The 27,040-nt window shown below is 44.8% G+C and overlaps 2 protein-coding genes across 2 annotated transcripts in view; both read right to left on the reverse strand.

Moving 5' to 3' along the window:
• Positions 1–811: 811 nt before the first annotated feature.
• Positions 812–2,688, reverse strand: LOC135542805 (mid1-interacting protein 1-B-like). The gene is made up of 2 exons (XM_064970027.1): positions 2,297–2,688; positions 812–2,097 (listed from the first exon to the last, which is right to left on the reverse strand). Exon 2 carries the CDS (start codon positions 1,766–1,768, stop codon positions 1,295–1,297), a length of 474 nt encoding a protein of 157 aa, XP_064826099.1. The 5' UTR covers positions 1,769–2,097; positions 2,297–2,688; the 3' UTR covers positions 812–1,294.
• A 725-nt stretch (positions 2,689–3,413) lies between these two features.
• Positions 3,414–27,040, reverse strand: part of LOC135542806 (tetraspanin-7-like) — a 28,534-nt gene continuing 4,907 nt past the window's right edge. Inside the window, exons 2-8 of the mRNA XM_064970028.1 lie at positions 9,686–9,874; positions 8,665–8,739; positions 8,320–8,415; positions 7,986–8,141; positions 7,826–7,909; positions 6,731–6,812; positions 3,414–5,158 (exon numbers count right to left, since the gene is read on the reverse strand). Coding sequence (XP_064826100.1) covers positions 6,744–6,812; positions 7,826–7,909; positions 7,986–8,141; positions 8,320–8,415; positions 8,665–8,739; positions 9,686–9,874 — 669 coding nt within the window. The 3' untranslated portion in view covers positions 3,414–5,158; positions 6,731–6,743. The remainder of the gene's footprint in view (positions 5,159–6,730; positions 6,813–7,825; positions 7,910–7,985; positions 8,142–8,319; positions 8,416–8,664; positions 8,740–9,685; positions 9,875–27,040) is intronic.

Genomic DNA, 27,040 nt, shown 5'->3' on the forward strand with positions numbered 1-27,040 from the left:
TCAGTCTCCTCCTTGCCCGGTTATCCAGTTTGGAGGGATGACCTGATCTATGCGGGGTCTGAGTGGTGCCATACACCTTAACCACTTGTTAATAGCTTACAATAGGCTCAGTCATCCCCTTCCTCTCCCCTGTAACTATTCCCCAGGTCGTTGCTGTAAATAAGAATGTTCTCAGTCATCTTACCTGGTAAACTAACAGTTAAATAAAAACAAATAATAATGGTCTTAACTGTGCTCCAAGGGACAAAGCCTTTGAAATATTTTTATATCCATCTCGACTTGTGCCTATTCACAACTTTATCTCGTAGATCCTTTGACAGTACATGTCCTACCATAGTGGACTCATTGCTTTGAATTTCACTACTGAGTCCTCTATGAAAAACTGCTTTTATTCTGAAATAATCAAAGTCCTAAAAATGGATCTCAGATGGAAGACAATTAGCTTGACTTGTGATCTGGAAGGTGGTTGGTTATACCTCAGCAAGTTGAAGGGGTGGGGGTTCACTTATCCAAATAGGTTATTTTACTGTTTTACTTTTGAGTTTAGAAGAGAAAGATTCACTTGGATGTTGTGGGTTATGGTGTGTAAATAAAGCTGGGAAAAGTCTAAATATATGTGTTTACATTTCAGGCTGTAAGGCAACAAAAGGTGAACATTTTGAAAGGAGGTGGTGACTTTCTATACCCACTGTAGGATTCAGTTCACAGACTAATCACAATCTTACAGTTTAATCAAGTCACAAAACTATCACGCCGAAGTTGTGTACCTCTCAATAAACCAGTGACTGTGTCAAATAAACTGATCACAACGTAACAATAAGCAGATGTTTAATCGCTGAGCCGTCATTTCTATAGAAAAATAAAATGGCGCTAAAATAAGGTTTACAGTTGGTGTTAATCTCTTGGAATCTCTCAAATTCAAAATGATTATCATTTGATTCCAATTCATAGATTATCAAGCATATGATTTAGTCAATGGTATGGCAATGACTCATTGCTACCATAACATATGAAATCACTGTCAGTAGGCATTATGCAATGTTGCCCAATCAACAACAAACAATGTTAATGTGGATAGACCATCCATACAACAAGCCATTAATACACAAGATTTAGTTTAAACAAATCATTCAAACAGTAGATGGAAAATGTTTAACAATGCATATGAAACACGTCTAGTAGGTTACATTTATTTATTCCCACTGTGGGAATAAATACAAACGATATCACTAGGACATTCCCACCATTCAATGGCTTTTGATGTTATCGTCTGACACACTCAACTTTCTAGTAGTCACAGTCCACAGCCCCTTATTCCAATCTCCTGATTGTACCTGTTCGTGAGGGTGTTTGCTTTCCGGGTAAGCTTAGACAGAACCGTGTGTAGTCCGGTCAAATGATAATGAAATTGTTTCTCCAAATCATCATCATCGGATTCTATTCTGGATATGTCCAACGCGGTCACCCCCATTTTTTCTTTCCGCCTGTCGTCGGCTTGTAGGACCCCCCATTCGATGTCATTCCTGATCGATTTTAATAGCACATAGTAATTGTACATGTCCCCGTCCTGGAAATAGGTGGTTGACCCATTGCTGGCGGTCCTAATCGGTGATATCGTTTTCACCTCTTCTTCCTCGTCTAGAGGCACGTCTCTTAGCAGACTAGGAACCATCACCGTCTGATCCATGTTATTTACGGCACCAATAAATCGGTTCATTGCATTGAACAATGAATTCTTTTGATTGTACGAATCCGAAATTTGCATCATTTTTGCGAGAACCCTGACCGCGTGCAGATAATCTAGTTACCTCGAATCACCGATGATAATGTAGTTTTACTCTGTCAGTCTGAAATCAACCTTAGCAAGCTAACTAGCTAATGCTCTTTATCGGATAACAATTACAAATTTAGCTGCTGCAAAAGCTTACTCAGCCCGAGGAAACGTCCAGACTTCTCAAACGTCTTGCCTGCCTTGTGAGAACTGTACTACCTAACGTTACTCACTAATTGACTAACAAGTGGCTTTTTTCCAAGGGCGTTCCCGGATCTGTCTCAGTCGAATGTTTCCCCTCAGGCTAAAGTAACTGGATGAACGACCTGAAATAAGAGACACCATACGGTTAGTTACTTCAAGTAACGTTATTTCAGTATCATTAGTTGCATAGTAGGCCTACCAAAAATTAAGAAATCCTTACACTGGCCAATAGATGCTTCCGTTCTCAACTCACTGAATTAACAGCTAACATTAGCTAGCCATATTTGTAGATTACATTTAGCTCAAGCAGTACAAACTCACCGTGATGTTATCGTCCCTGGTATTTTTCCGAATAACCACTTCACCTGTTAAACTTCTGTGGAAGGCATAAAGTCTTAATTTGACAGCTTGTTGTGAGCAAAGCGACCGATAGCAGCTTGCTAGCTTAATTGATAAATCCTCAGCACCAGCAGGAGGACGGTGAGATGCAGAGTGGCGTACTGGCGTCAGCCCACAAGCCGTAACTCTGTTTTCAGCCAATCAGATTTTAGCCGGTCTCTCACCATCCCCGCTGATTTTCTGGCAAGTCAATTCCCGGTTAGAACATGTTTACTTCCTTCAACAAAACCACCTATCTTTACCTTCCTTCCATACTTCCTCTTTTGGAGAGATTATGAAGAAAATAACATAATGTCACTTCAATACTGATAACTCAAATGTGTACTGTGACAAACTTGCTTTCACAGTTTTCGTAAAACCAGGGCTCGTGTACATTTGAATTTGAAGGTCTCAAATGACATGCTTTCAAAGAAATACGGAGGCGAGGAAGGAATCATAATTATGTAATTTGAGTTGTGGAATAGAGCAGGCTCATCTGAGGAAACTGGCGACGTGTTGAAGCAGGAGTTTATTTCAGGCTGGGGTTGCGTCATTCCTGCCCACAAAAACACTTTAAGTAGTAGGTGTACTACATTTTAACAATGTATACACTATCAACAAAGTAGTTCGTTTTTATGCTGTATCAACATAGTATAGTTTGATGCTGTAACAGATTCATGATCACGAATACGGATGTCCATTGTGAATAAGTTACATTGTAACAAACGGTAAGGATTTCATTGGATGTTGTTCTTGTTCGTAATTTTTTTTTTAGAGTCAAGCCCATAAAGATTCTATTAAATTATTCTAATTGCTAATTCTATGGTCAAATCTGTCTCACGAACACCCTTTCTAGACGGGATCGCGAATACGTTTTTCATAGATGTGATAGTGACACCGTGGGGTAAAAAATATTATTGCTACCTGTAAATTATATTGGATCTATCAGGGGCAGAATTAATTAATGATGATTAACTACCCACGTTTATTATCAACAACAAAAAATTCTCGGTTCTAGAAATACAAGAGTAAATATCTCACAACAGAAACTCACAACTGAAACGATGTAATGACCATTTTATTCATAGATTCAAGATCACAATTGTTCACAATATCAACATACATTTGTTGGCATGCTAGCTGGCGATGCATTTTAAAACGTTTTCTTTTTTTATACAGTCTTATTTCATCTGTCCAATTTTGGATTGAGAGATAAATTGATCATGTACATTGGTTTTATACTGATCCCCCGAAAACACAGAGCAACTTCAGAATGCGTCAATACCCCAAAACAAAAACCTAAAAGAATCCTAGTAATTACAGGAATAGAATCTTGGAACCAGCTTTCTGTACTCACATGACAGTGGAATGAAACCAGTAACAGTGTCAGTGACCTCGGTGGTCTGCCCCACTCCATTCTACCCCCAGGCCCTCGCTAAAGCTTATTATTCCTACAGTCATTACCACCTAAGAGGTTGCTGTCATTTTACTGATTCTCCATTTAAGTAATACACAAAAGTGGCTAATCTTTAAAAAGTGGTATTTCATTTGATTGTCCAGAGCAATGACAGACCGAATCGAGCTTGAACACCTCAAGTCCTGCCACTGAGAATGACTCTCTCTCTCTTTCTCTCACTGGACACAGACATCAATTCATTGTCTATTCCACATCATTTCATTGAAATGACAACATTGATTCAACCAGTCTGTGCCCAGTTGGCTCTCTCTCTGTCTACCAATCCCATATAGTGAGAAGCAAACGGCAACAACAAAAGACAGGAAGTAGAATAGTCTTCTCTCATCATCAGAAAGCAGTGCTGACTCATTGAAACTCTAGTTTGTGCAGCGATATGCGTCAGTCAGGGGGGAGGGTGTTGGAACCGAATGTACTGGGGTGTGGCGGTGGAGAGAGAGAGAGAGAACTGGATGTGCTGGAGAATGGACAAGGATAGTCAAATAGAATGGGATCTCAAGCAGAAGGTGAATGTGTAAAAACATTTGAACACCAAAACTGGAGTTTAAACCAGAAAAATGTCTGTGTCTCAGACTACTGTTATAGAAACACACATGACTAGTTAAGACTTTTAAAATGAAATGAAATATTACAACAACAAAACAACATTATAACTGATTATGACTGACAGACAGAAGGCACAGGGGAGGGAGTGGCAGAGATCACCAAGTACAGGACTGAATACAGAGGATCTAAACGCATCACAAATACACATCCACAGAGAGCAACTTGCACAAGGTCATTTAGAGTGATAGTCATTAGAAGCAGGATGTAGGTTTACTGTAGTCCATGTAGCAGCAAAAAAGCAGACGCTGTGTGTGTGCGTGTGTGTCAGTCAGAGAAACTCAGTCCCTTCTGAGTGGGCTCAAGTTTCTTTCGAAGACCTCATTGGAAATTCTGATGGCATCTCTCAAAGTATTTCCAGGAAATTTAGACTGGGGAAGATAGCTCCTCGTTCCACTGCTATGTTGCATCAAGGCAATTTCTTAGGAAGATTGTCAACTTGTGTAAGTGAAGATTGGTACTGTTTGAATTAGGCATGGCATGCCTGGATCAGAGCATATGGCTGAGGCAAGTGCTAATCGACAACCATTCATTTTAGAAGAATTAAGGTCTTGAAAGGTAACATTTTTAGTCATGGCATGATGGCATATTAAGGAATGTGTTGAAAGAGAGAAAACGAGAGTGATAAAGTAAGAAAGATAAGGAGTGGAAAAGTAAGAATGGAGTGTTTGGGTGTGTTCCTCCCCAGTTTCCAAGGTGATGTGTACTCTCTCCTCCTCCTGGTCTCCCTGGAAGGAAACAAATAACAAAGGTGCCGACAATCACAGAGAGACTCAACATGATTGTGTGTGTATGTGTGTCTCTGCGCATGTGTGACTACATTCCCTGAAAACACCATCACCACCACTCATAATCAGTGACAACGAGGGGATCCTCTCTTTTGGAACTTGTCACCTGAAGCTTTTGGAAGACAGATCTCCCTGAGAAGTCTCTGCAGGGCCGCCACACAGCCAGAGGGATAGCCATTTGTCTGCTGTAATGAGCGGAGCCTTTGGACTGTGATGTGTATAAGAAGCCTAAATGCCACTCTCTCTCTCTGCACCTGTGGAACGCAGTCTGTCGGTTAACCCTCCCGGAGCCTCCAGTGCCAGGCTTCTGGTCTATTTAGAGCCTTGAGGCTTCTGAAGTGACAAAACAGCCAAGTAGTGTCTGGTGGATAGGAGCCAGTAATAGATTCTGCAAGCTTCGAATTGACAATGACGCTCTGGTGAAGCTCGGCTATGCTAACCGCTAGCAGGCTAAACACTATCAGGCTAAACCCTATGAGGTTAAGCCAGTGTGTCATAGGGGGGAGAAGTGGGGGATTCTAACTCTTTAAGGCATAATCACGCCACACAGCCCTGCCAACACGGTATAAATCAGAGTGTTTAATTGCGAGCCAAACAGCTTTATTTATAATCCACAGCAGCACAGTCGGGGACGGCCAATTAGAGGGGCCTGCTGGGAAGGTGTGAGCTAGCGATAACTACCTTGCATAGTGAGATCACGTTTGTGGGTGTGTGTGTGTTTGACTGCGACTTGCAGGGGGCTGTAGGGGTTCCAGCCATGGAGGTCTGTGACACAACCCCTTATTACACTGGATGCATTGCACTTAGTCACAGAGACAAATAGCACTACACAAGTGTGTGTGTGTGTAGCACTCTGGTACCCTGCAGATAATGACCCATTTTGTATTCTACACGAGTCAAATTAAATGGAGTCCATTGCCCATGTTGTGAATGGCTGCTGATCATACAAGGATTTATACATTGCTAGACATGACCGTCTTGTTGACCTGATAGCCAGCGAGGTGGGACAAGTGGTCTCACCAACAGCACGCATGCATAAACATTCCTGTTTCCTGTGTGCCAGATGTTGTTGTTGTGGGGGGAGGCCAGGGGGAGGTATTTGTTTTGGAAGTGGGCTGCTCATTGGACGGCTACATGGACCAGGCCTTTGCTGAGAAGCTGCTGAAATACCAGCCCCTCGTGGCATGCTGGAACAGCCTGGGGTGGAGGTGAAAGCTGGTGGGGTGGAGGTGCAAGCTGGCGGGGCTGATATTTGGCAGTCTCGGCCACGTACACAGGCTTGCAGTGCGTGGCCTCCAGATTGCGGGCCTGACAAAAACCAGGGCAATGCAATTGGCTAGGTACTGCTCTGTTTCAGCTGTCATGGGCAGCCTAGCCGTTTGGAGAAGGATGTGCTTTCTGTACCCTTGAGTGCCATGCACTCAATGTTTGGATGTTTGAAATGTTTGGATCCTTTTTTGTCAATTTGATTGGTGGATTGAAATAAGGTATTTGTATGTGTGTCAGACTCACCTGCACCTCACTGCTACACCATCTCATATTGGTTGGCAGTGATAAGCCGCGACAGACAGCATGCCAACAGCATACCAATTGACTGGAGAGAAAGAGAGAGTGGCAGAAAAGAGAGAGATAATGGGGGAGAGAGAGAGAGTGGGAGAGAGCAAGAGAGGAGAGAGTGGGAGAGAGAAGGGGGGTGATGATGAAAATGAGTCAGTTCCAACAGCACACAATAAATAATCTCTCTTAAAGGTCCTCAGTCTTCCCTCCATCCTCCCCCTCTTCCCTTCACCCTTCCCTCCACCCTCCCCCTCTTCCCTCCACCCTCTCCCTCTTCTCTCCCTCTTCCCTCCATCCTCATTGCCAGGGGATGGAGGGCCAAGGAGGGATCAGGGAAGGAGGAGAGGGGGGATCAGGGAAGGAAGAGAGAAGGGATAGGGATAAGATGAATTAAAGGGGTGGCTGCTCCTATAAGAGGTGTCATTGATCTCTCTCTGCCACCCCTCCTTCTCCCCTCGCCGCTTCCCTCCATAACGTTTACGGTGCAATTAATGGGCTCGAGACTGCAGAAGAGCAGGCTGTCGCAGGTCACAGCATCCACGGAGACACACACACACACACTCTCACTCTCTCTACCTACCTCCCCCAGGCCCATTAAGGGTAATGGAGGGGGTCGCTGTGACGACGAGTGGCGCTGTGGGGCTAATCGAGCATGTCAGCCGAGCAGGAGGTAACGACCACACTCACGCATAGTAAAGAGAGAGAGGAGACAGCAAAGGAGGGAGAGGAGAAATGAGGAGAAATGGAGAGAGAAGAGGAATGGAGAGAGAGGGAGCTGGAGAAGGAAGGAGGTAGGGGAGAGAGTGTGTGTGTGTGTGCTGTTGTACTCTGGTCTGCATAATAGTTCCCGAGGCGCGCCTGAATGGTATGTGTGTGATGGAACAGGCTCTGAGTGGCGGACTAGCTGATTGGGTCTGAAGGAGCAGCGGTGAACATCACCCCAGCCGTGTGTAATCATTAATAACCTGCACTGGGCGCACGCACCCACACACACACACACACACACACAGAAGGAGAGTGGAAGAACAACTGACCCATACTGTTACTTACTTGTGAGACAGCTATTCCAAATGTCACTCCAGCAATGATCCCCATGTTAGTCTCAATGAAGTCAGTCACCAGCTCATAACAGCCCTGTAGAAGACTAGACAAGTGAGTGTGTTTGTCAGTGTGTACGGTGTGTGTCTGTCTGTCCGTGTGTGTGTCTGACCTGCTGGTGGACCTTGCTGGGGGCTATGGTGACATTGTGCAGGTCAGAAGAGTTACAGTCAGAGATGCTGGCACAGCAGCTGGGTGGGATGCCGTTGTTAGGGAACCAGATACTGGACAACCAGCTGGTGTAGTTCAACACACCACAGCATTTCAACTGGAGGAAGAGAGGGGGGATGGAGAGAGAGCGAGAGAGGGATGGAGAGGGAGGGGAGAGAGAGAGAGAGAGATGGAGAGAGCAAGAGAGATAGAGAGTGAGGGGGTTGGAGAGAGATTTATCACAGTCCGTTTTTAATCACAACCCTAATTTCGCTGTCAAAATGACCGTCACTCACACTGCGCTGCACATTGTCCACAGCCAGGCTCCTCTCATCCTGGGAATTGTAGTTCTTCACTGCCTCACCGAAGGTCCTCTGGAAGGTTCCCTTTATCTGGGAACACAAACACAAAGTTCTTGTTGTGTTCATAGCTTCTCCCGTTGTGAAACAGATGGACACTCTGACTGATGAATTCTGCCCACTGGGCACACACTGGTTGAATCAACATTGTATCCACGTCAGTTCAACAAAATTATGTTGAACTAACGTGGAATAGACGTTGAATTGACATCTGTGCCCTGTGGGTAGGTACTCATGATTCTGTGGGTGAGAGCCAGAGGCAGGTATGGCAGGGCCACCTACCTCATGACGAAAGACAAAGCCGGAGATGCCAGCCACAAGCTCTGCCAGGAAGATCAGGGACAGGAACATGGCATACTGCAGAGAGAGGGCACACAGGGCGCCACAAAACGGCCACTGAGTTACTGTGTATATTTTGCAGACTTTCTCACCCTTTGCTCACGATAAGATTCTCGAAACACTGCAAGGAACATTGAATGACAGTAGAAAAGGAAGACCTTTTTAGAAGGAAATAAATAAAAAATGAAACAAAGACATAAACAAACCCACTGGGCACACACTGGTTGAATTAACGTTGTTTCCACGTCATTTCAATGATATTACTTTAACCAATGTGGAACAGATGTTGAATTCTGTTTCTTCCCCAGTGGGAAGAAATAGACAAATTTGAGTTACTCGGAAGACAACTTCTCCTAGCTCTCACCAGCTTCTCCTAGCTCTCGCCAGCTTCTCCTAGCTCTCGCCAGCTTCTCCTAGCGCTCACCAACTTCTCCTAGCTCTCATCAACTTTTCCTAGCTCTCATCAACTTCTCCTAGCTCTCATCAACTTCTCCTAGCGCTCACCAACTTCTCCTAGCGCTCACCAACTTCTCCTAGCTCTCATCAACTTCTCCTAGCTCTCAACAATTTCTCCTAGCTCTCACCAACTTCTCCTAGCTCTCATCAACTTCTCCTAGCTCTCACCAACTTCTCCTAGCGCTCACCAACTTCTCCTAGCTCTCACCAACTTCTCCTAGCCCTCACCAATTTCTTCTAGCTCTCACCAACTTCTCCTAGCTCTCACCAACTTCTCCTAGCTCTCATCAACTTCTCCTAGCACTCACCAACTTCTCCTAGCTCTCATCAACTTCTCCTAGCTCTCATCAACTTCTCCTAGCTCTCATCAACTTCTCCTAGCGCTCATCAACTTCTCCTAGCTCTCACCAACTTCTCCTAGCTCTCACCAACTTCTCCTAGCTCTCATCAACTTCTCCTAGCGCTCACCAACTTCTCCTAGCTCTCACCAACTTCTCCTAGCTCTCACCAGCTTGAGCATCCATGGGCTCCCGCGGCAGGTAGCGAAGCATCCAAACAGTCCGAACACGATGATGCATGTTCCGGTGCCGATGAGAACATAAGGAGCGTTGGTGGAGCTGTCAGCAATGATAGATATGTACGCACCCAGCATAAACTTTCCCCATAGTCCCACAGCTAAGAGGATCGCCCCTGTGATCTGGACAGAGAGAAAGAGAGAGGGACGAGAGAAGGTGAAAGAGCATTAGAGCCCTGTCACTAAAACGTCATCAAGGGCATCACTGGAGGTTTCAGACCCATAGAGAGGATAGGTGGCACAACTGTAACACAAACATCACAGCTTCATGCTAAATGACACGTTCATATGATATGAAATGTCAGTGGTCTGTTTAAGCAGTCGTCCATAACAGCAGTCAATTTCTCTGTGTAATAAACCATTGATTACACTGTAAATGATACACTGCCGATCTACTATAATGCTGTTAGTGGCACTGGAGATAGCTCTTTGCTGCCACCCAATGAAAGAAACTGAATCCTCACTGCATGGCTCATGAGACAGAAGAGAAAGCGAGACATTTTATAGGCTCTTTTTTCTGGTTAAAAATAACTAAAACTTACTAAGTAGACCAGACCCAGCTGCTGTCAAGTTTTCAAGATATTTCACTTTCAAAATACAGAAATCATACCATACAATGATTTCTGTATTTTGAAAGTTACATATCTTGAAAACTTGAGTGTCGACAAGCAAAACATTTTGGGACAATGTCAACAATGGGTCAATGAAACAAATACAAATTCCATTAAGTAGATGGGAACTGTGAACATTTGTTTCAATGGCAAACAGCCTTTATGGGATATCTTGATTGTTCCACCATCTTTGGCCCTACTCATGAATGATGACTGGTTCCTGACCATGTATCGTGACCAGGAAAAACTCCATATTCATAAGGCGAAAAACTATTTTATTCGTGGAAGGTTAGTAGAACTTACGCCACAGGCTAGGATAATTAATGTAGCGGGTTAGGAGACTGAGGTTAAGGTTAGGAAATGGGTTAGGGTTAGGTTTAGCAAAAATGCTCTCCTAACCTACTATGAAAATCACTTTGTATCGAAGTGGCGTGAAAAGAGTGACTGAGTGAATGCAGGCCTTCCAAAAGCCCACCCAACACCAGCATGCATTAGTCGCTGTAGACTGAACACTTTGCTCTCTCTGTGATATAAACACTAGATGACTAATAGGGGACGCTGTGTTGAAGCATCCGTACCTCCATCTTGGCTCTAACCCTGGGTTATGGCATTTTGTCAGTGCATCATACAAAACCATCTTCCCATTCTTTTATGTTGTTGTTATATTTGTGTGTTTCTACTAGTGCTTATTATGTGCACCCAATGATGTATATAAACCCTGAATTGTGAATTCTATGTATTGGCCATTGAGAGGCTTTGAAGCCACCTGTCGGCCATATTGGCACTCCCCAGTAGGACCAGTCCTCCATAGGAATAAATGGGATGCTACTGCATTTCAGTTAAATGTTTCAAGAACATGCGTTTAAGTCTTTTTTTGTTGAAGTGGGGACAATAACATTAGTAATACAACAAATGATACTTTAAGGAAAATGTTTTCATATATTGTTATTTTATGTTTAGCTCACATAATATAATAGTATGCATAAATGTGTCTGTAACAGAATAAACGAGGCAAAAACAAATGTACACATTAATACATGCATTTTTTTTTACATGCATGTGTTTTACAACAGTGAGGGAGTGCCAACACAGCGCCCCCTATCAGTCATCTAGTGTATAAATAAATAATTGTGTGCACCAGCCTATTCTGTGTAGAGCCCTCTAGTAGTGTTTTCTTGAACAGCAGATGGTGCTGTGGTTATTGGTAAAGACTGGAATTTGGTATTCTATTAGGTCCCAATTAGCTGTTGCAAAAGCAGCAGCTACTCTTCCTGGGGTCCAACACACAACATGAAACATAATACAGATTGACATAATACAGAACATCATTAGACAAGAACAGCTGAAGGAAAACAGCAGTGGCATGTCCACCTGTCCAGAGGAGAAGATGCCATTCCCTTTGATGAGGAACAAAATCATACAAACTGTTCTGAACACTGAGAGATTGTGGGTCTAGAAAGGTAGGCTACTACTATCTAACCTCAACGTGTAGCTGGTAAATTATTATTTTTCTTTAACCTTTATTTAACTTGGCAAGTCATTTAAGAACAAATTCTTATTTACAATGACGGCCTAACCCGGCCAAACCCTAACAACGCTGGGCCAATTGTGCACCGTCACCTGCGACTCCCAATAACAGCCCATGGTGATACAGTCTGGAATTGAACCAGGGTCTGTAGTGACACCTCTAGCACTGAGCTGCAGGCCTTAGATGGCTGCACCACTCGGGAGCCCCACATATACACATACACAAAAAACATGACAGATGAATCTCCTCCTCCATATCATTAAATTAATGTGGAGTGAAAAGTGGGTTAATGTATTCACTTTTGGGATTTGTGGTCTTTGTTCAACGCAGGGGTTCCACTCAAGGACTGGGTTCTCCATGGAGTTCCTCTCTATATCTCTCCATTATTATTAATATATGCATATTTTAGTCCTTAATTAACATATGTGTGGTAGGGAAGATCAGGAATCAGGATTACATCTAAAATGACAATAACTGGAGTTCCTTTCTTTGTAAAACCAGTTAGCAGTTCGCAGGGTTGGGTCAAGGTTTTCTTCATTGTTAATGCGGCTAGTCGTCCCTTACTAGCATAGCAATGACATCACTGAAGAAACTATCACCCCTGCCCTCAACCATAACTAAATATGCTTATCTTATCTCACCTTATAGCTTGTAGCCTCTGGTAGAAGCTCACTCCTTCCTTACACAAGCCAGAAGGCGTTGGCTCAGCTGGTGTGAGATGCGAACACAGTATCATAAGACTCTTTGCCCACCAGTGCTCTCCCATAAAAATCAGCCTATTCAATATTTTATTTAACCAGGCAAGTCAGTTAAGAACAAATTATTATTTACAATGACGGCCTAGGAACAGTGGGTTAACTGCCTTGTTCAGGGGCAGAACGGCAGATTTTTACCTTGTCAGCTCAGGGATTTGATCTTGCAACCTTTCGGTTACTAGTCCAAAACTCTAACCACTAGGCTACCTGCCGCCCCAAACTAATATGTGTCTAACACACACAGTACAGCAGCAGAGGAAGACTTTATTGGAGATAAACACGGCAGAGAGGAAGCATATGGAAAAATGTTACCTAACCACTGATACAGGGTCAGATATTTTGTCATTCCCCTGATGGTTAAGTTTAGGATAGGAGTTAGAGAGATCTGATCCTAGATCTGTGGTAAAGGGCAACATCTACCTCGAACAATGGCACAGCGGTTGCATCCCAATGGCACCCTATTCCCTACATAGTGCACTTCCCATAGGGCTCTGGTCAAAAGTAGTACGCTATATAGGGAGCCATTTGGGAAGCGTCACCTCTCTGTAGCCACCATGCGTTGGGAAATGTTGTTGTGATTCTGAGCATGTCTGGCGCTGGCCGTGCGTCAGAGGCCCGCTGACACATACAGAGCAGCCTGCCTTCCCCCCTCACTGTCTGCCTGCCTCCCTCCCTGTCCCCTCCCTGTCTGCCATTCTCCCTCCCTCCCTGTCTACTTGCCTGCCTCCCTGCCAGCCTGCCTGCCTGCTTCCCTGTCTGTCTGTCTGTCTGTCTGTCTGTCTGTCTGTCTCCCTGCCTGCCTGCCTGCCTCCCTGCCTCCCTGTCTGTCTGTCTGCCTGATTACCCAAGAACACAGCATGAGAAGGAACAGCAACACTCTCACAGGTGGAGTGAGTCAGAGAGAAAGAGAGAGAGAGAGAGAGAGAGAGAGAGTTCTCTCTGTCCCCATCTCAAATCAAATCAAAATCAAATTAAATGTATTTGTCACATACACATGGTTAGCAGATGTTAATGCGCTTGTAGTGAAATGCTTGTGCTTCTTGTTCCGACCATGCATTAATATCTAACGAGTAATATAACCTAACAATTTCACAACAACTACCTTATACACACAAGTGTAAAGGAATGAATATGAATATGTACATAAAAATATATGAATGAGTGATGCCCGAACGGCATAAGCAAGATGCAGTAGATGGTATAGAGTACAGTATATACATATGAGATGAGTAATGTAGGGTATGAAAACAATATATATGTCACGTTCTGACCTTAGTTCCTTTGTTTTTGTCTTTGTTTTAGTCTGGTCAGGGCGTGAGTTGGGGTGGGCAGTCTCAGACTCCTGGACATGGGAGGAGATCCTGGATGGCAAGGGACCCTGGGTACAGCCGGGAGAGTATCGCCGCCCCAAGGCAGAGCTGGAGGCAGCGAAATCCGAGAGGCGGTGGTATGAGGAGGCAGCACGGCAGCGCGGTTGGAAGCCCAAGAGGCAGTCCTCGAAAATTATTGGGGGGAGCACACGGGGAGTGTGGCTAAGTCAGGTAGGAGACCTGAGCCAACTCCCCGTGCTTACCGTGGAGAGAGGGGGACCGGGCAGGCACCGTGTTATGCCGTGAGGCGCACGGTGTCCCCGGTGCGCAGGCATAGCCCTGTGCGGTACATAACAGTGCCTCATATCGGCCAGGCTAGAGTGGGCATCGAGCCAGGTGCCATGAAGCCGGCTCAGCGCATCTGGTCTCCAGTGCGTCTCCTCGGGCCGGGGTACATGGCACCAGCCTTACGCATGGTGTCCCCGGTTCGCCAGCACAGCTCAGTGCGGGCTATTCCACCTCACCGAACTGGCCTGGCTATGGGGAGCATTCAGTCAGGTAGGGTTGGGCAGGCGCGGTGCTCGAGATCCCCAGTGCGCCTCCACGGTCCGGTCTATCCGGTGCCTCCTCCACACACCTGGCCTCCGGTGGCAGCCCCCCGCACCAGGCTGTCTCTCCGTCTCCTCCCTACAGGTGCTCCCGTCTGTCCTGAGCTGCCAGAGCCGCCCGTCTGTCCTGAGCTGCCAGAGTCTCCCGTCTGTCCTGAGCTGCCAGAATCTCCCGTCTGTCCTGAGCTGCCAGTCTCCCGTCTGTACTGAGCTGCCAGAGCCGCCTATCTGTCCTGAGCTGCCAGAGCCGCCCGTCTGTCCTGAGCTGCCAGAGCTGTCCGTCAGTCAGGAGCTGCCAGAGCCGTCCGTCAGTCAGGAGCTGCCAGAGCCGTCCGTCAGCCAGGAGCTGCCGGAGTCTCCCGCCTGTCCGGTGCTGCCGGAATCTCCCGTCCGTCCGGTGCTGCCGGAATCTCCCGTCCGTCCGGTGCTGCCGGAATCTCCCGTCCATTCGGGACCTAGGGTCCCCAGTCCGAGGTCGGCAGCGAGGGCCGCCGCTCTAAAGAGGCCACGGAGGCAGGTGAAGAGGTGGACAAAAACTATGGTGGAGTGGGGTCCACGTCCCGCGCCAGAGCCGCCAACGCGGACAGACGCCCACCCAGGTTCAGGTTTTGAGGCCGGAGTCCGCACCTTTGAGGGGGGTGTACTGTCACGTTCTGACCTTAGTTCCTTTGTTTTTGTCTTTGTTTTAGTATGGTCAGGGCGTGAGTTGGGGTGGGCAGTCTGTTCCTTTTTCTATAATTTTGGATTTCTGTGTTTGGCCTGGTATGGTTCTCAATCAGAGGCAGCTGTTAATCGTTGTCCCTGATTGAGAACCATACTTAGGTAGCCTGGTTTCACTTTTGAGTTGTGGGTGATTATTTTCTGTTCTGTGTTTTATTTCACCGTTCAGGACTGTTCGCTTGTCGTTTTATTGTTTTTGTTTCAGTGTTCACTATTCTTATTAAAAACAAAATGAACACTTACCATGCTGCACTTTGGTCCTCTCCTTCATACGACGACCGTTACAATACAAAGTGGCATTGTTTAAAGTGGCTAGTGATACATTTAATTACATCAAGATGGCAAGATGCAGTAGATGGTTTAGCGTACAGTATATACATATGAGATGAGCAATGTAGGGTATGTAAGCATTATATAAAGTGGCTAGTGATAAATTGATTACATCAATTTTTCCATTATTAGAGTGGCTAGAGTTGAGTCAGTATGTTGGCAGCAGCCACTCAATGTTAGTGATGGCTGTTAAACAGTCTGATGGCCTTGAGATAGAAGCTGTTTTTCAGTCTCTCGGTCCCCGCTTTGATGCACCTGTGCTGACCTCGCCTTCTGGATGATAGCGGGGTGAACAGGCAGTGGCTCAGGTGGTTGTTGTCCTTGATGATCTTTTTGGCCTTCCTGTGACATCGGGTGGTGTAGGTGTCCTGGAGGGCAGGTAGTTTGCACCCGGTGATGCGTTGTGCAGACCTCACTACCCTCTGGAGAGCCTTATGGTTATGAGCGGAGCAGCTGCCATACCAGACAGTGATACAGCCCGACAGGATGCTCTCGATTGTGCATCTGTAAAAGTTTGTGAGTGTTTTTGGTGACAAGCCAAATTTCTTCAGCCTCCTGAGGTTGAAGAGGCGCTGCTGCGCCTTCTTCACCACGCTGTCTGTGTACACCGAGGAACTTAAAACTTTCCACCCTCTGCACTACTGTCCCGTCAATGTAGATAGGGGGCTGCTCCATCTGCTGTTTCCTGAAGTCCACGATCATCTGCTTTTTTGACATTGAGTGTGAGGTTATTTTCCTGACACCACACTCCGAAGGCCCTCACCTCCTCCCTGTAGGCTGTCTCGTCGTTGTTGGTAATCAAGCCTACCACTGTAGTGTCGTCTGAAAAGTTGATGATTGAGTTGGAGGCGTGCATGGCCACGCAGTCGTGGGTGAACAGGGAGTACAGGAGAGGGCTGAGAACGCACCTTTGTGGGGACCCAGTGTTTAGGATCAGCGGGGTGGAGATGTTGTCACCTACCCTCCCCACCTGGGGGCGGCCTGTCTGGAAGTCCAGGACCCAATTGCACAGGGCGGGGTCGAGGCCCAGGGTCTCGAGCTTAATGACGAGTTTGGAGGGTACTATGGTGTTAAATGCTGAGCTTTAATCGACGAACAGCATTCTCACATAGGTATTCCTCTTGTCCAGATGAGTTAGGGCAGTGTGCAGTGTGATGGCGATTGCGTCGTCTGCGGACCTATTGGGGCGGTAAGCAAATTGGAGTTGGTCTAGGGTGTCAGGTAGGGTGGAGGTGATATGGTCCTTGACTAGTCTCTCAAAGCACTTCATGATGACAGAAGTGAGTGCAACAGGGAGGTAGTCATTTAGCTCAGTTACCATAGCTTTCTTGGGAACAGGAACAATGGTGGCCCTCTTGAAACATGTGGGAACAGCAGACTGGGATAAGGATTTATTGAATATGTCTGCAAACACACCAGCCAGCTGGTCTGCGCATGCTCTGAGGATGTGGCCGGGGATGCTGTCTGGGCCTGCAGCCCTGCGAGGGTTAACACATTTAAATGTTTTACTCACATTGGCTACAGTGAAGGAGAGCCCGCAGGTTTTGGTCGCGAGCCGTGTCAGTGGCACTGTATTGTCCTCAAAATGAGCAAAAAAGTTGTTTAGTCTGTCTGGGAGCAAGACATCGTGGTCCGCGATGGGGCTGGTTTTTCTTTTGTAGTCCATGATTGACTGTAGACCCTGCCACATACCTCTCGTGTCTGAGCCGTTGAATTGCATCTCCACTTTGTCTCTATACTGACGCTTAGCCTGTTTGATTGCCTTGCGGAGGGAATAGCTACACTGTTTGTATTCAGTCATGTTTCCGGTCACCTTGCCCTGATTAAAAGCAGTGGTTTGAGCTTTCAGTTTTTCGTGAATGCTGCCATCAATCCACGGTTTGTAGTTGGGGAATGTTTTAATAGACACTGTGGGTACAACATCACCGATGCACTTGCTAATAAACTCGCTCACCGAATCAGCGTATTCATCAATGTTGTTGTTCGACGTTATGCAGAACATATCCCAGTCCACGTGATAGAAGCAATCTTGAAGCATGGAATCCGATTGGTCCTACCAGCGTTGAACAGACCTGAGCCCGGGTGCTTCCTGTTTTAGTTTCTGTCTATAGGCTGGAAGCAACAAAATGGAGTCGTGGTCATCTTTTCCAAAGGGAGGGCAGGGGAGGGCCTTATATGCGTCGCGGAAGTTAGAATAACAGTGATCTAGGGTTTTGCCAGCCCTGGTAGCACAATCAATATACTGATAGAATTTGGGGAGCCTTGTTTTCAGATTAGGCTTGTTAAAATCCCCAGCTACAATAAATGCAGCCTCAGGATATATGGTTTCCAGTTTACATAGAGTCGAATGAAGCGGTGCGGGAGCGGTGCGCGATGTACACTACATACATACTATGTACGTACTATGTACACTACGGAGCCTGACCAGAAGACCGCTCCGTCTGCCACTTCTATGGTGTTGTTGGTTTGGATCGCCGGTTGGGATCCGATCCATTGTCCTGGGTGGTAGGCCAAACAGAGGATTCGCATCGGGAAAGTCGTATTCCTGATCGTAATGTTGGTGAGTTGACGTTGCTCTTATATCCAATAGTTCCTCCCGACTGTATGTAATAAAACCTAAGATTTTCTGTGGTATCATTGTAAAAAATTACACATAAAAAAACAAAATACTGCATAATTTCCTAGGAACGCGAAGCGAGGCGGCCATCTCTGTCGGCGCCGGAAGTGTTGCCCATCCACCATTCCTTTTCTAGTAATGTCTGGGAGCAGCGGTAGGTTAATTTCCCTGTAATGTACCGTTCCCCTGTCCCTAGTTTCCTCTCCTCTAAAGTGTTCATGTCTTATTCAACGTGACACTATGAAATGATTCATGGAGCCATCTGCTGTAGCAAGCGAGGGGCTTCCCTCCCCTACATGCTCCATCAGCAGGGGGTACCATCCTAGGCAGGAGGGATTAAGGGGAGAGGGTGTGTGTGTGTGTGTGTGTGTGTGTGTGTGTGTGTGGGGGGGGGGGGGGGGGGACTGACAAAAAGAGCCCCGGCTAACATGAAGCAGATGCCCTGTGGGGTGTGTTGCAGTCGGCAACCATATTGGCCTCAGTTAACTCAGCAGGGCTATGTGTTTAAGTATTTATGTGTACTGTATATTATCTCAGCTGTGACGTTACACCACAGTCATGAGACATGGTCATAGGGTTTCAACCCTTTATTGCCAGTTAGTTACACTACACGTGTTTCGGTTACAGTAGAAATAAATTCAACATCTGAAACACAAATGAACACGATCCTAGATGACGAAGTCCCTTTACAATGTGATGTACTGTATGTAGCCTATGTTGATTTTGAGTGAACTAGGGCTTTCAGAGTAGGAATAGGTAAGTCAGCCATTTTACCTATAAACACTGAAGTTCCCAGTCTGTTAAAGTGAGACACTTTTATCAGAGTCCGTCGCGGATGGTGCACAGGAGCTAGTTTCATTTCAACACCAGATTGGAGTCTTCACACAGCCTGACAGAGGTAATGGAATTCGTCAGCTATGACAATTTTCCCTCCGGACATTCTCCTCATCCGTCTATCGCTGCAGCTGCCGGCCTCGCAGAAATACAAAATGAGGTTTGTGAAGATAGTGGTACAACCACATGCTGTTTTTTACTGCCGATGGGTTCCAGGTAATATTTCTTGGCAAGCTACCAGCACCCGTATGCAGTCCCAATACATCTGGTTGATAGCAAACCATTTTTGGCTGTTATTAATATACAGAACGAGAAAGGAACTAGAAATAAGAGCACCATGACAACTCCTCAGACAGATTAGGATGAACAGTTGGGGATTTTTATGTCATGACGTTGTTCCAAGCAGAGTTGCCACTGAAGGTTGAGCTCTAAATGTTTTTGATGTCAGGATTGCTCATATCCAGAGACACTTGATGTAGCTGAAATGTAATGTAGCGGCCTAGTTGGCTGAGCTAGCTTGAAAAGATCCACAACTCACCCCAAACTTTTCTAGACAGGACTAGACTTCCAAGAACTGAGGTGGCACGATATGTACTCTAGTATGATTTCACTTCCACATCTCATAGTGTGATACGTAGAGGTGTCAGAATCCTGTCCTGGAGCTGAGGTATTAGGCCGACAGCAACAACTGTTTAACCTGTTTTGATTGTCTTACTTATTGCTCTCTTCTAGCACTCTCCTGACTCTCCTCAACAGAGTGGCTCAGTGATACCAAGAACAATCCACAGAAAAACACTAGCAGAAAGAGATTTGTCGCCAAACAATAATGAATAATTGATTAGATTTAGAGAGCTTTTCCAGATGCTCAGACTAGACGCTTCACATTGTGTAAGAGGAAACACACGTTATCCACCACCACTGGGCAGGGACTGTGATTGGAGGTGCCTCTATGTATAAATGAGAGGGCTGGGGCCGAGGCCTGACTAATGGTCTGACCATCTGCCCTGGCAGGTGCACTGACGCTCATGCAAACATGAGACGACATCGCACCTTTATGCTGTGCCACTGTGAGCTGCAGGAAGAGCCTTTGAGATAGAGCTTTAGCTTCGGTAGAAATACAGTAAGGGGAACATGATGAAGAGACACACATGCACGGCATTTAGGTAGGAGACCCTCTTGGATCATTATTATTCTGTATCTGAAAGCCAAGCAAGGCACTTGTGTTTGCTTTGGTGTTGCATCAACAGGAATTGCTGCTCTGTTTTGCTCTGTTCTGTTTTGCTCTGTTCTGTTCTGCTCTGTTCTGCTCTGTTCAGCCCTGTTCTGTTCTGTTATGTTCAGCTCTGTTGTGCTTTGTTCTGTTCTTTTCTGCTCTTCTCTGTTTGGCTTTGCTCTGTTTCTTTGGATCCTGATGTTCCTGGAGCAGGGAAGCAGGGGGAGCCACACCCCTATGTTCCCTATAGGATTCCAGCCACTCACAGCAGGACTACAGTCACACTCCATCCTCCCCTAGGAGCCAGCTAAACAACACTGAGTCACTTCCTGACAGATTAAACACAGCACGTTGATGCCTGGAGGAAACCACCAACAACAACAGAGCAGACACCTTTTAACAAGTCGCTCATCTGGCTCACACCCTTTTTTCCTTTAAAAACAACACGGCTACAATCAAACCAGACAGACAAAAGAGGCTGTGGGAGATACAGGGACTCAGTGTGTCACCAGAACAGTCACTCACTGGATGGCAGAGCGGGAGAATTGGCAGGGAGGGTGATGTAGAAATGAAAAGAGCACTTTAGATTTCAAAGGGGAAGCGCACCCCTCCTTCTCCCCTTAGCAGAGACATGATCAAAGGTACTGTTGTTCTATGGGCGCTCAAAGCCAGGCTCTTATCGTTGAATTTTGTTCAAATAAAAGTTTTTTTGTTTGTTATTTATTTGTTTACTTTAGGATGGGGGGGGGGTTGAAGGGGGATTAGAATCAGAGTGAAAACGAAACCCCAATCTGAATTCTGTTACAGAAATCTTGACACCTGACAGTGTTTTATTGAAACTCCAATGTGGTGTTCAAGAAATGTTATGTTGCATAACTGACGGCCCACATGAGGAAATACTTACTATAGATTTCTGTAGTATACTGTATAATACTATACTACACATTGTAGTATCCCTCAATCATGTGTAGTACTTACTATAGAAGTGTATAGTACACTGTAGAATACTATAGTTAATACTATAGTATTGTCCCCCAAAAAACACAATGTCTGCAAAAACACAACAGTCCATAAAAACACAACAGTTTTTTAACTATAGTAACAGTACTGTTTTAATTTGCATATAACCTGCCTATTCCCCTCCCCCATATCCCAATTTGTTCCAGCCATAAGTGAGAAACCTACATGCCAAGTACAGTATAGACCATATATTGTGTTATAGAAAAGAACTGAAGCTCTCAACTATCCATTCAGACTCCAGTCCTACCTACCTACAGGTTATGGAAAATTTGCTCTTTTAGAATTTGTCCAGCAGGATAATAAAAATAATAAAACAAAAACACTATAGTAAATACCACAGTAATGTCTACAAAACCACTATAGTAAATACTAAAGCAATGACTACAAAAACACTATGGTAAATACTGCAGTAGTGTCTACAAAAACACTATAGTAAATACTAAAGCAATGACTACAAAAACACTATAGTAAATACAACAGTAGTGTCCACAAAAACACTATAGTAAATACTACAGTAGTGTCTACAAAAACACTATAGTAAATACTACAGTAGTGTCTACAAAAACACTATAGTAAATACTACAGTAGTGTCCACAAAAACACTATAGTAAATACTACAGTAGTGTCCACAAAAACACTATAGTAAATACTACAGTAGTGTCCACAAAAACACTATAGTAAATACTACAGTAGTGTCTACAAAAACACTACAGTAATTAATTTGTGACAGCATGGATCAGAAAGTTTGATTTAGCTTGATTACAATGATTGCTTTGTTGCGGGCCATTAAATTCACTCAGTCTGTGTAGTGAGTGGTCAATAACATTTATCTCTGAAATACAAACATTCTACTCCAGAGGACTTTGGTGTTTCTAGAGTGAATCTGTGCTTCTAATGTAACCAGCTGGAACTACAACAATGATAGAACTCCAAGATGACTCTGTAATGCATGTTGATGGGGGGGTCAACGACAGAATTCTATACATCATTGGAGGTAACGCACACAGACAAAGAAGACAAGACAGGTGTTGTGCTCGTCAAGGTGGATAATGACATCCTAAAATGGTCCTTAAAGTGACAGCCATATTGTGCATCCTTGGCTGAGCACACCATAGGCTTCTTTCTCGGCACTACTCTTCAAACCCAGAGGGATTGACTGTGCTTCTGAAGTGGAAAAGGAAGATGGAAATGATTGCATTTATACTGCACTATAGGCAGCTATACAGTAGTAACTGAAACAGCTTGCAGAGACTGAAGGTAAGGGTACCTCTCAACCATGGTTTATATGTAAATGTCTGTTCACTTTTGATTAATGAGAGGGAAGGAGAGGGAGAGAGAGACTAAGAGAGAGGGAGAGAGAGACAAAGAGAGAGAGAGAGAAACAGGGACAAAGAGAGCGGGAGAGAAAATGTGAAAGAGAAACAAACGGAGATGGCAGAACGAGGGGGATAGAGAGATTCACATTATTCACTGGTGCAGGCAGGGTTTCTGAGTTGGACTGATCATTAGTTCATTAAAGGCTCAACATGGTGCCAAATAAAGTACGATGCTTGGGAATGAAACTAAAAGCTCAACAAGGCTCCCTTGCTCTCTCAGCAAAGCTGTGGGTCCATTCTACAGTGAAGGCACCAAACTAAACCAGGCAATACACAGAACCAACGGGGGAGTTCATCTCCATGGCAACGGCAGTCTCAGCAGCCTAACTGCCAGCTAGCCTGCATGGCCATGAGCGTTACTATTGTGCTGTGTTGGTCTCACTATAACCTGCCATTGTCCCTGTTTTCACATCCAATACTTTTCTTCTGCGCCATGTTGTTATTGGATAGGTGAAATAACAGGCAGCCTGGCAGGCAGTATTGTTGTTATTAGATAGGTGTAGAAAACAGGCAGCCTGGCAGGCAGTGTTGTTGTTATTAGATAGGTGTAGAAAAAAGGAAGCCTGGCAGGCAGCAGTATTGTTATTGGATAGGTGTAATAACAGGCAGCCTGGCAGGCAGTATTGTTGTTATTAGATAGGTGTAATAACAGGCAGTATTGGCAGGCAGTATTGTTGTTATTGGATAGGTGTAATAACAGGCAGCCTGGCAGGCAGTATTGTTGTTATTGGATAGGTGTAATAACAGGCAGCCTGGCAGGCAGTATTGTTGTTATTGGATAGGTGTAATAACAGGCAGCCTGGCAGGTAGTATTGTTGTTATTGGATAGGTGTAATAACAGGCAGCCTGGTAGGTAGTATTGTTGTTATTGGATAGGTGTAATAACAGGCAGCCTGGCAGGCAGTATTGTTGTTATTGGATAGGTGTAATAACAGGCAGCCTGGTAGGTAGTATTGTTGTTATTGGATAGGTGTAATAACAGGCAGCCTGGCAGGCAGTATTGTTGTTATTAGATAGGTGTAATAACAGGCAGTATTGGCAGGCAGCAGTGTTGTTATTGGATATGTGTAATAACAGGCAGCAGCGTTGTTTGAGTTTTGCACTGCCTGGCTCTCCAAACCAGCCAGTGAGGAGCCTGTTCCCCTCCACCTGCTGAGTCAGGTGGCTGTCAGTGTGACCCCCAAACAAATGGTTGGCCCTGAGACATTTTATTGGCACACAATTCACAGTGGAGCCCATACATACCACAGTGGCCTTGATGACACAGGGTCTCAGAAGCACATTATGGGTTCTGCAGGCCTATGTGTTTTCAAACATACTGGACATTTTGGAGGGTCTCATTTTCAGGGACCGAAGTAAAATGTCTAGACGTGTACTAGCAGTTTACAAATAGCATACTGGACATTTCTGAGGTTCTTGCATTCAGGGACCGGGTGAAAATGTTGGAGAGACAGTAGGCTTATCTGGAGAAGGATATCGTCTTGTTTGAATGTCTTTTGAAGGGCACCATAGTGATTCATCTTATAGTTTTTATCGATTAATTTGTTGCAATTATTATTAGTCATACGGTATATTACATATGACATATTACAGTCACCTGATGGCTTTGCAGGAAAGCCAAACTTAATGTGTGAGCTGAGCACTGCATGCATGTTAAAGACGTGAAGCACAGTAACACTCTCACGCCATCAGACAGGCAAACAGACATCAGTGCACTCAATATTCCCCCTGATCCAGTGGCTCACTGTCATTGGTCCACGGTTCAACAATGACTCATGTTTAATGTCGGATATAGCCTTCCTACTAGACCAGGGAATAGCAAGATCCCCTATGAATGCCATATCACTTATTGGGGGCAACCCCCAGCCATAGCTAGCCTTGCCCCTGGCCGGCCACTTGCCTAACCTCACACAGACATACACTAGCTACGGCCTTCTGAGGTTGCCTTAGAGGCTAGTTCTGGGAGTTGGTCGAGTATGAGAAAAAACAACCCAATCTCTGAAATGGATCTAAATTCATGCGAATATAGTGTATCTACTACATGGAACACATCATGTTTTAAAAGATAAAGAGGCAAAACAAAGGGTTAAAGGCCAGGTGCAAGAGGTTTAAAGGTCTGCTTTCAAAGCAATACAGATTTGGATATATGGCTTTAAATCGTCAACAATGAAGGACATATGCTACAACAACACCGCGGTGCATATTGTCAGTAGGTCTACAGCTGAATCTATACAGGTGATCACTAGTCTACAATATAATGCTCATCCAGAGTGTTGATTTGTGACAAGCAAACTGTTAAACTACTGTACATTTCCCATAATGACAATCGGTAGTGCTGTGAAAGAGTCAAATGACCCAGCCATTGAGAATGAGTTTTTTGGGTGAGGGTCCAAATCACCACATGCTGAACATAGCTGAGATGCTAACAGCTGCCTGCTCTCTCTACTGTGTTCACTCACACATAGGGAATGATGGAGAGTGATCAAAGTCAATCCAAAGCATTCAGCACCTCTTCCCAGGCTGCAGGCTAAGTTTAGCCCATGTTTCATTACCGGCAACATGTAAAGCCCTGACTAAGAGTCAGAGACACTGTTTGTTCAACGTCTATTGGTTCTAAATCTAACACACCACACAATTACTGGATTTTTCAGCCATCTTGGAATTCCTCAATCACAGACTAATTGGGTGGATGGCCGGCACTGGATGACCTCTGTGGCTATTTCACCTTTGAACCCACTCGGTTGGAAGTCTGAAGGGAAGTTCTTAATGAGATATTTTCTAGCTGCCTCAGTGATGGGCAGTATCCCGGCTGCCCGGAGAGATCTATACGCACCGAGACCAGAAGTCCTTCACTCTAAATCCCTTACTTTCTTCAGTCTCTTGTGTAGTGTTACTGTAGTCCTTAGGCTCTTTTATTAATCATCTCTTCTGCAAGGGAGGTGAGGTCTTATTCACTCAATTCCCCTATAACCTTCACTCTCCTTGTGTTTTACCCTTTAAATGGGCAATCCGCATTTGAAACAATAACAAAGTGTGTTCCCCGCCACTGTTTCAGTAAAAAGCTGGGGGTGGTGCTCGAGAAATGTAACCACTCTCAAATTAATAGACAGAGCTATTTATGCAAAATAACTAATATCAAAAGTATAACTTTAGCCATGTTTTGAGGCTTTACAATGTTTGTTTACATTTACTATGTTTACAAACATTGGAGTAAAACAAGGTTATATTGTGGGTAGTGATGGGGTACAACAGTTGAACGAACCTCATGAGGCTTTTATAAGTTATATTCTTCACGAATCAATGGGTACATATCATTAATTTATGAGTTAAAAAGGAATGTTGCAACTGCAGATTGCCCCATTTACATTGTTTTCCCTTTCTGAGAAGAAAATAAGTGACCTTTGGACCAGTGTAAATGCTGTCGCCAAGCAACCAATGTAACTAAGCAGTGCCAGGCCAGATCCAGATCAGATCCAGGCAGCTCCTATCAGGCAGATTTAAATGCATTACCCGTTCGTTAACACAGCCGCAGCTAAGCCTTACACATTGTATGCTTTAGCTGGAGCTTCTACAGCCTAGCTTTCAGCCTGGAGACCAGAGGTTGTTTCCTCTTGAGGCCTTCAGAAATGGGTTTCAGACAGAGGTGAGCTAGCTAGGCTAATGTCAGTCTGAGGAGGGAGTCCACCAGACGGTGGAGATGATGATAGTGTAGAGGGGGATTGTAATGAATACTGAGAAACAGATACATGTAGGATCTTAATTTGATCAACCTGTTGCAGGACACCTTTCTTGTGGTGAATTTCAGGTTTAAAAAGGCTTCTGAAGTTTGTAATTTCCACTTTTCCCTTACGAAAAATCTATTAACCCCAACAAGAATTTTCATTAATTACAATCCACATAATAATGAACATGTCCTGTTGCTGCAGAATTATTTTCCTGCTGTAGCAAACTGTCTCAAAGGAAGATCCCACATCTGTATGAGCAGCGCTAACAGAGTGGACAAGGAGGCGACTACTGATATGGTTGCCTGGGAGATGTGTGCTGGGCTGGTGGAGTATAACTGTTTGTCTCTGTTAAACATACTTCTAGATGGCTGAAGTAGATGGGTAAAGGTTTTAACTCCTTGTTATTTCAACTTCTCTTGATGACATTTCAACCCCTATTTTAGCACAACCCCTCTTTTTTAAGCATTTATTTGAAGTTTAATTCACGTTTGTTGACAATGATATATGAGCTAAAATTGAATATTGATCTGATGTCTTTGCTCAGTTGGCAGCCTAGCCAATCTCCTATGATTATTTAGAAATAACTTTAGCTGAGCACAGCCATTTAAATGCCGTACAATAAGACGCACAATCACATTCTCA

The sequence above is a fragment of the Oncorhynchus masou genome, chromosome 6, assembly GCF_036934945.1.
Source record: "Oncorhynchus masou masou isolate Uvic2021 chromosome 6, UVic_Omas_1.1, whole genome shotgun sequence".
Classification (NCBI taxonomy): Eukaryota; Metazoa; Chordata; class Actinopteri; order Salmoniformes; family Salmonidae; genus Oncorhynchus; species Oncorhynchus masou.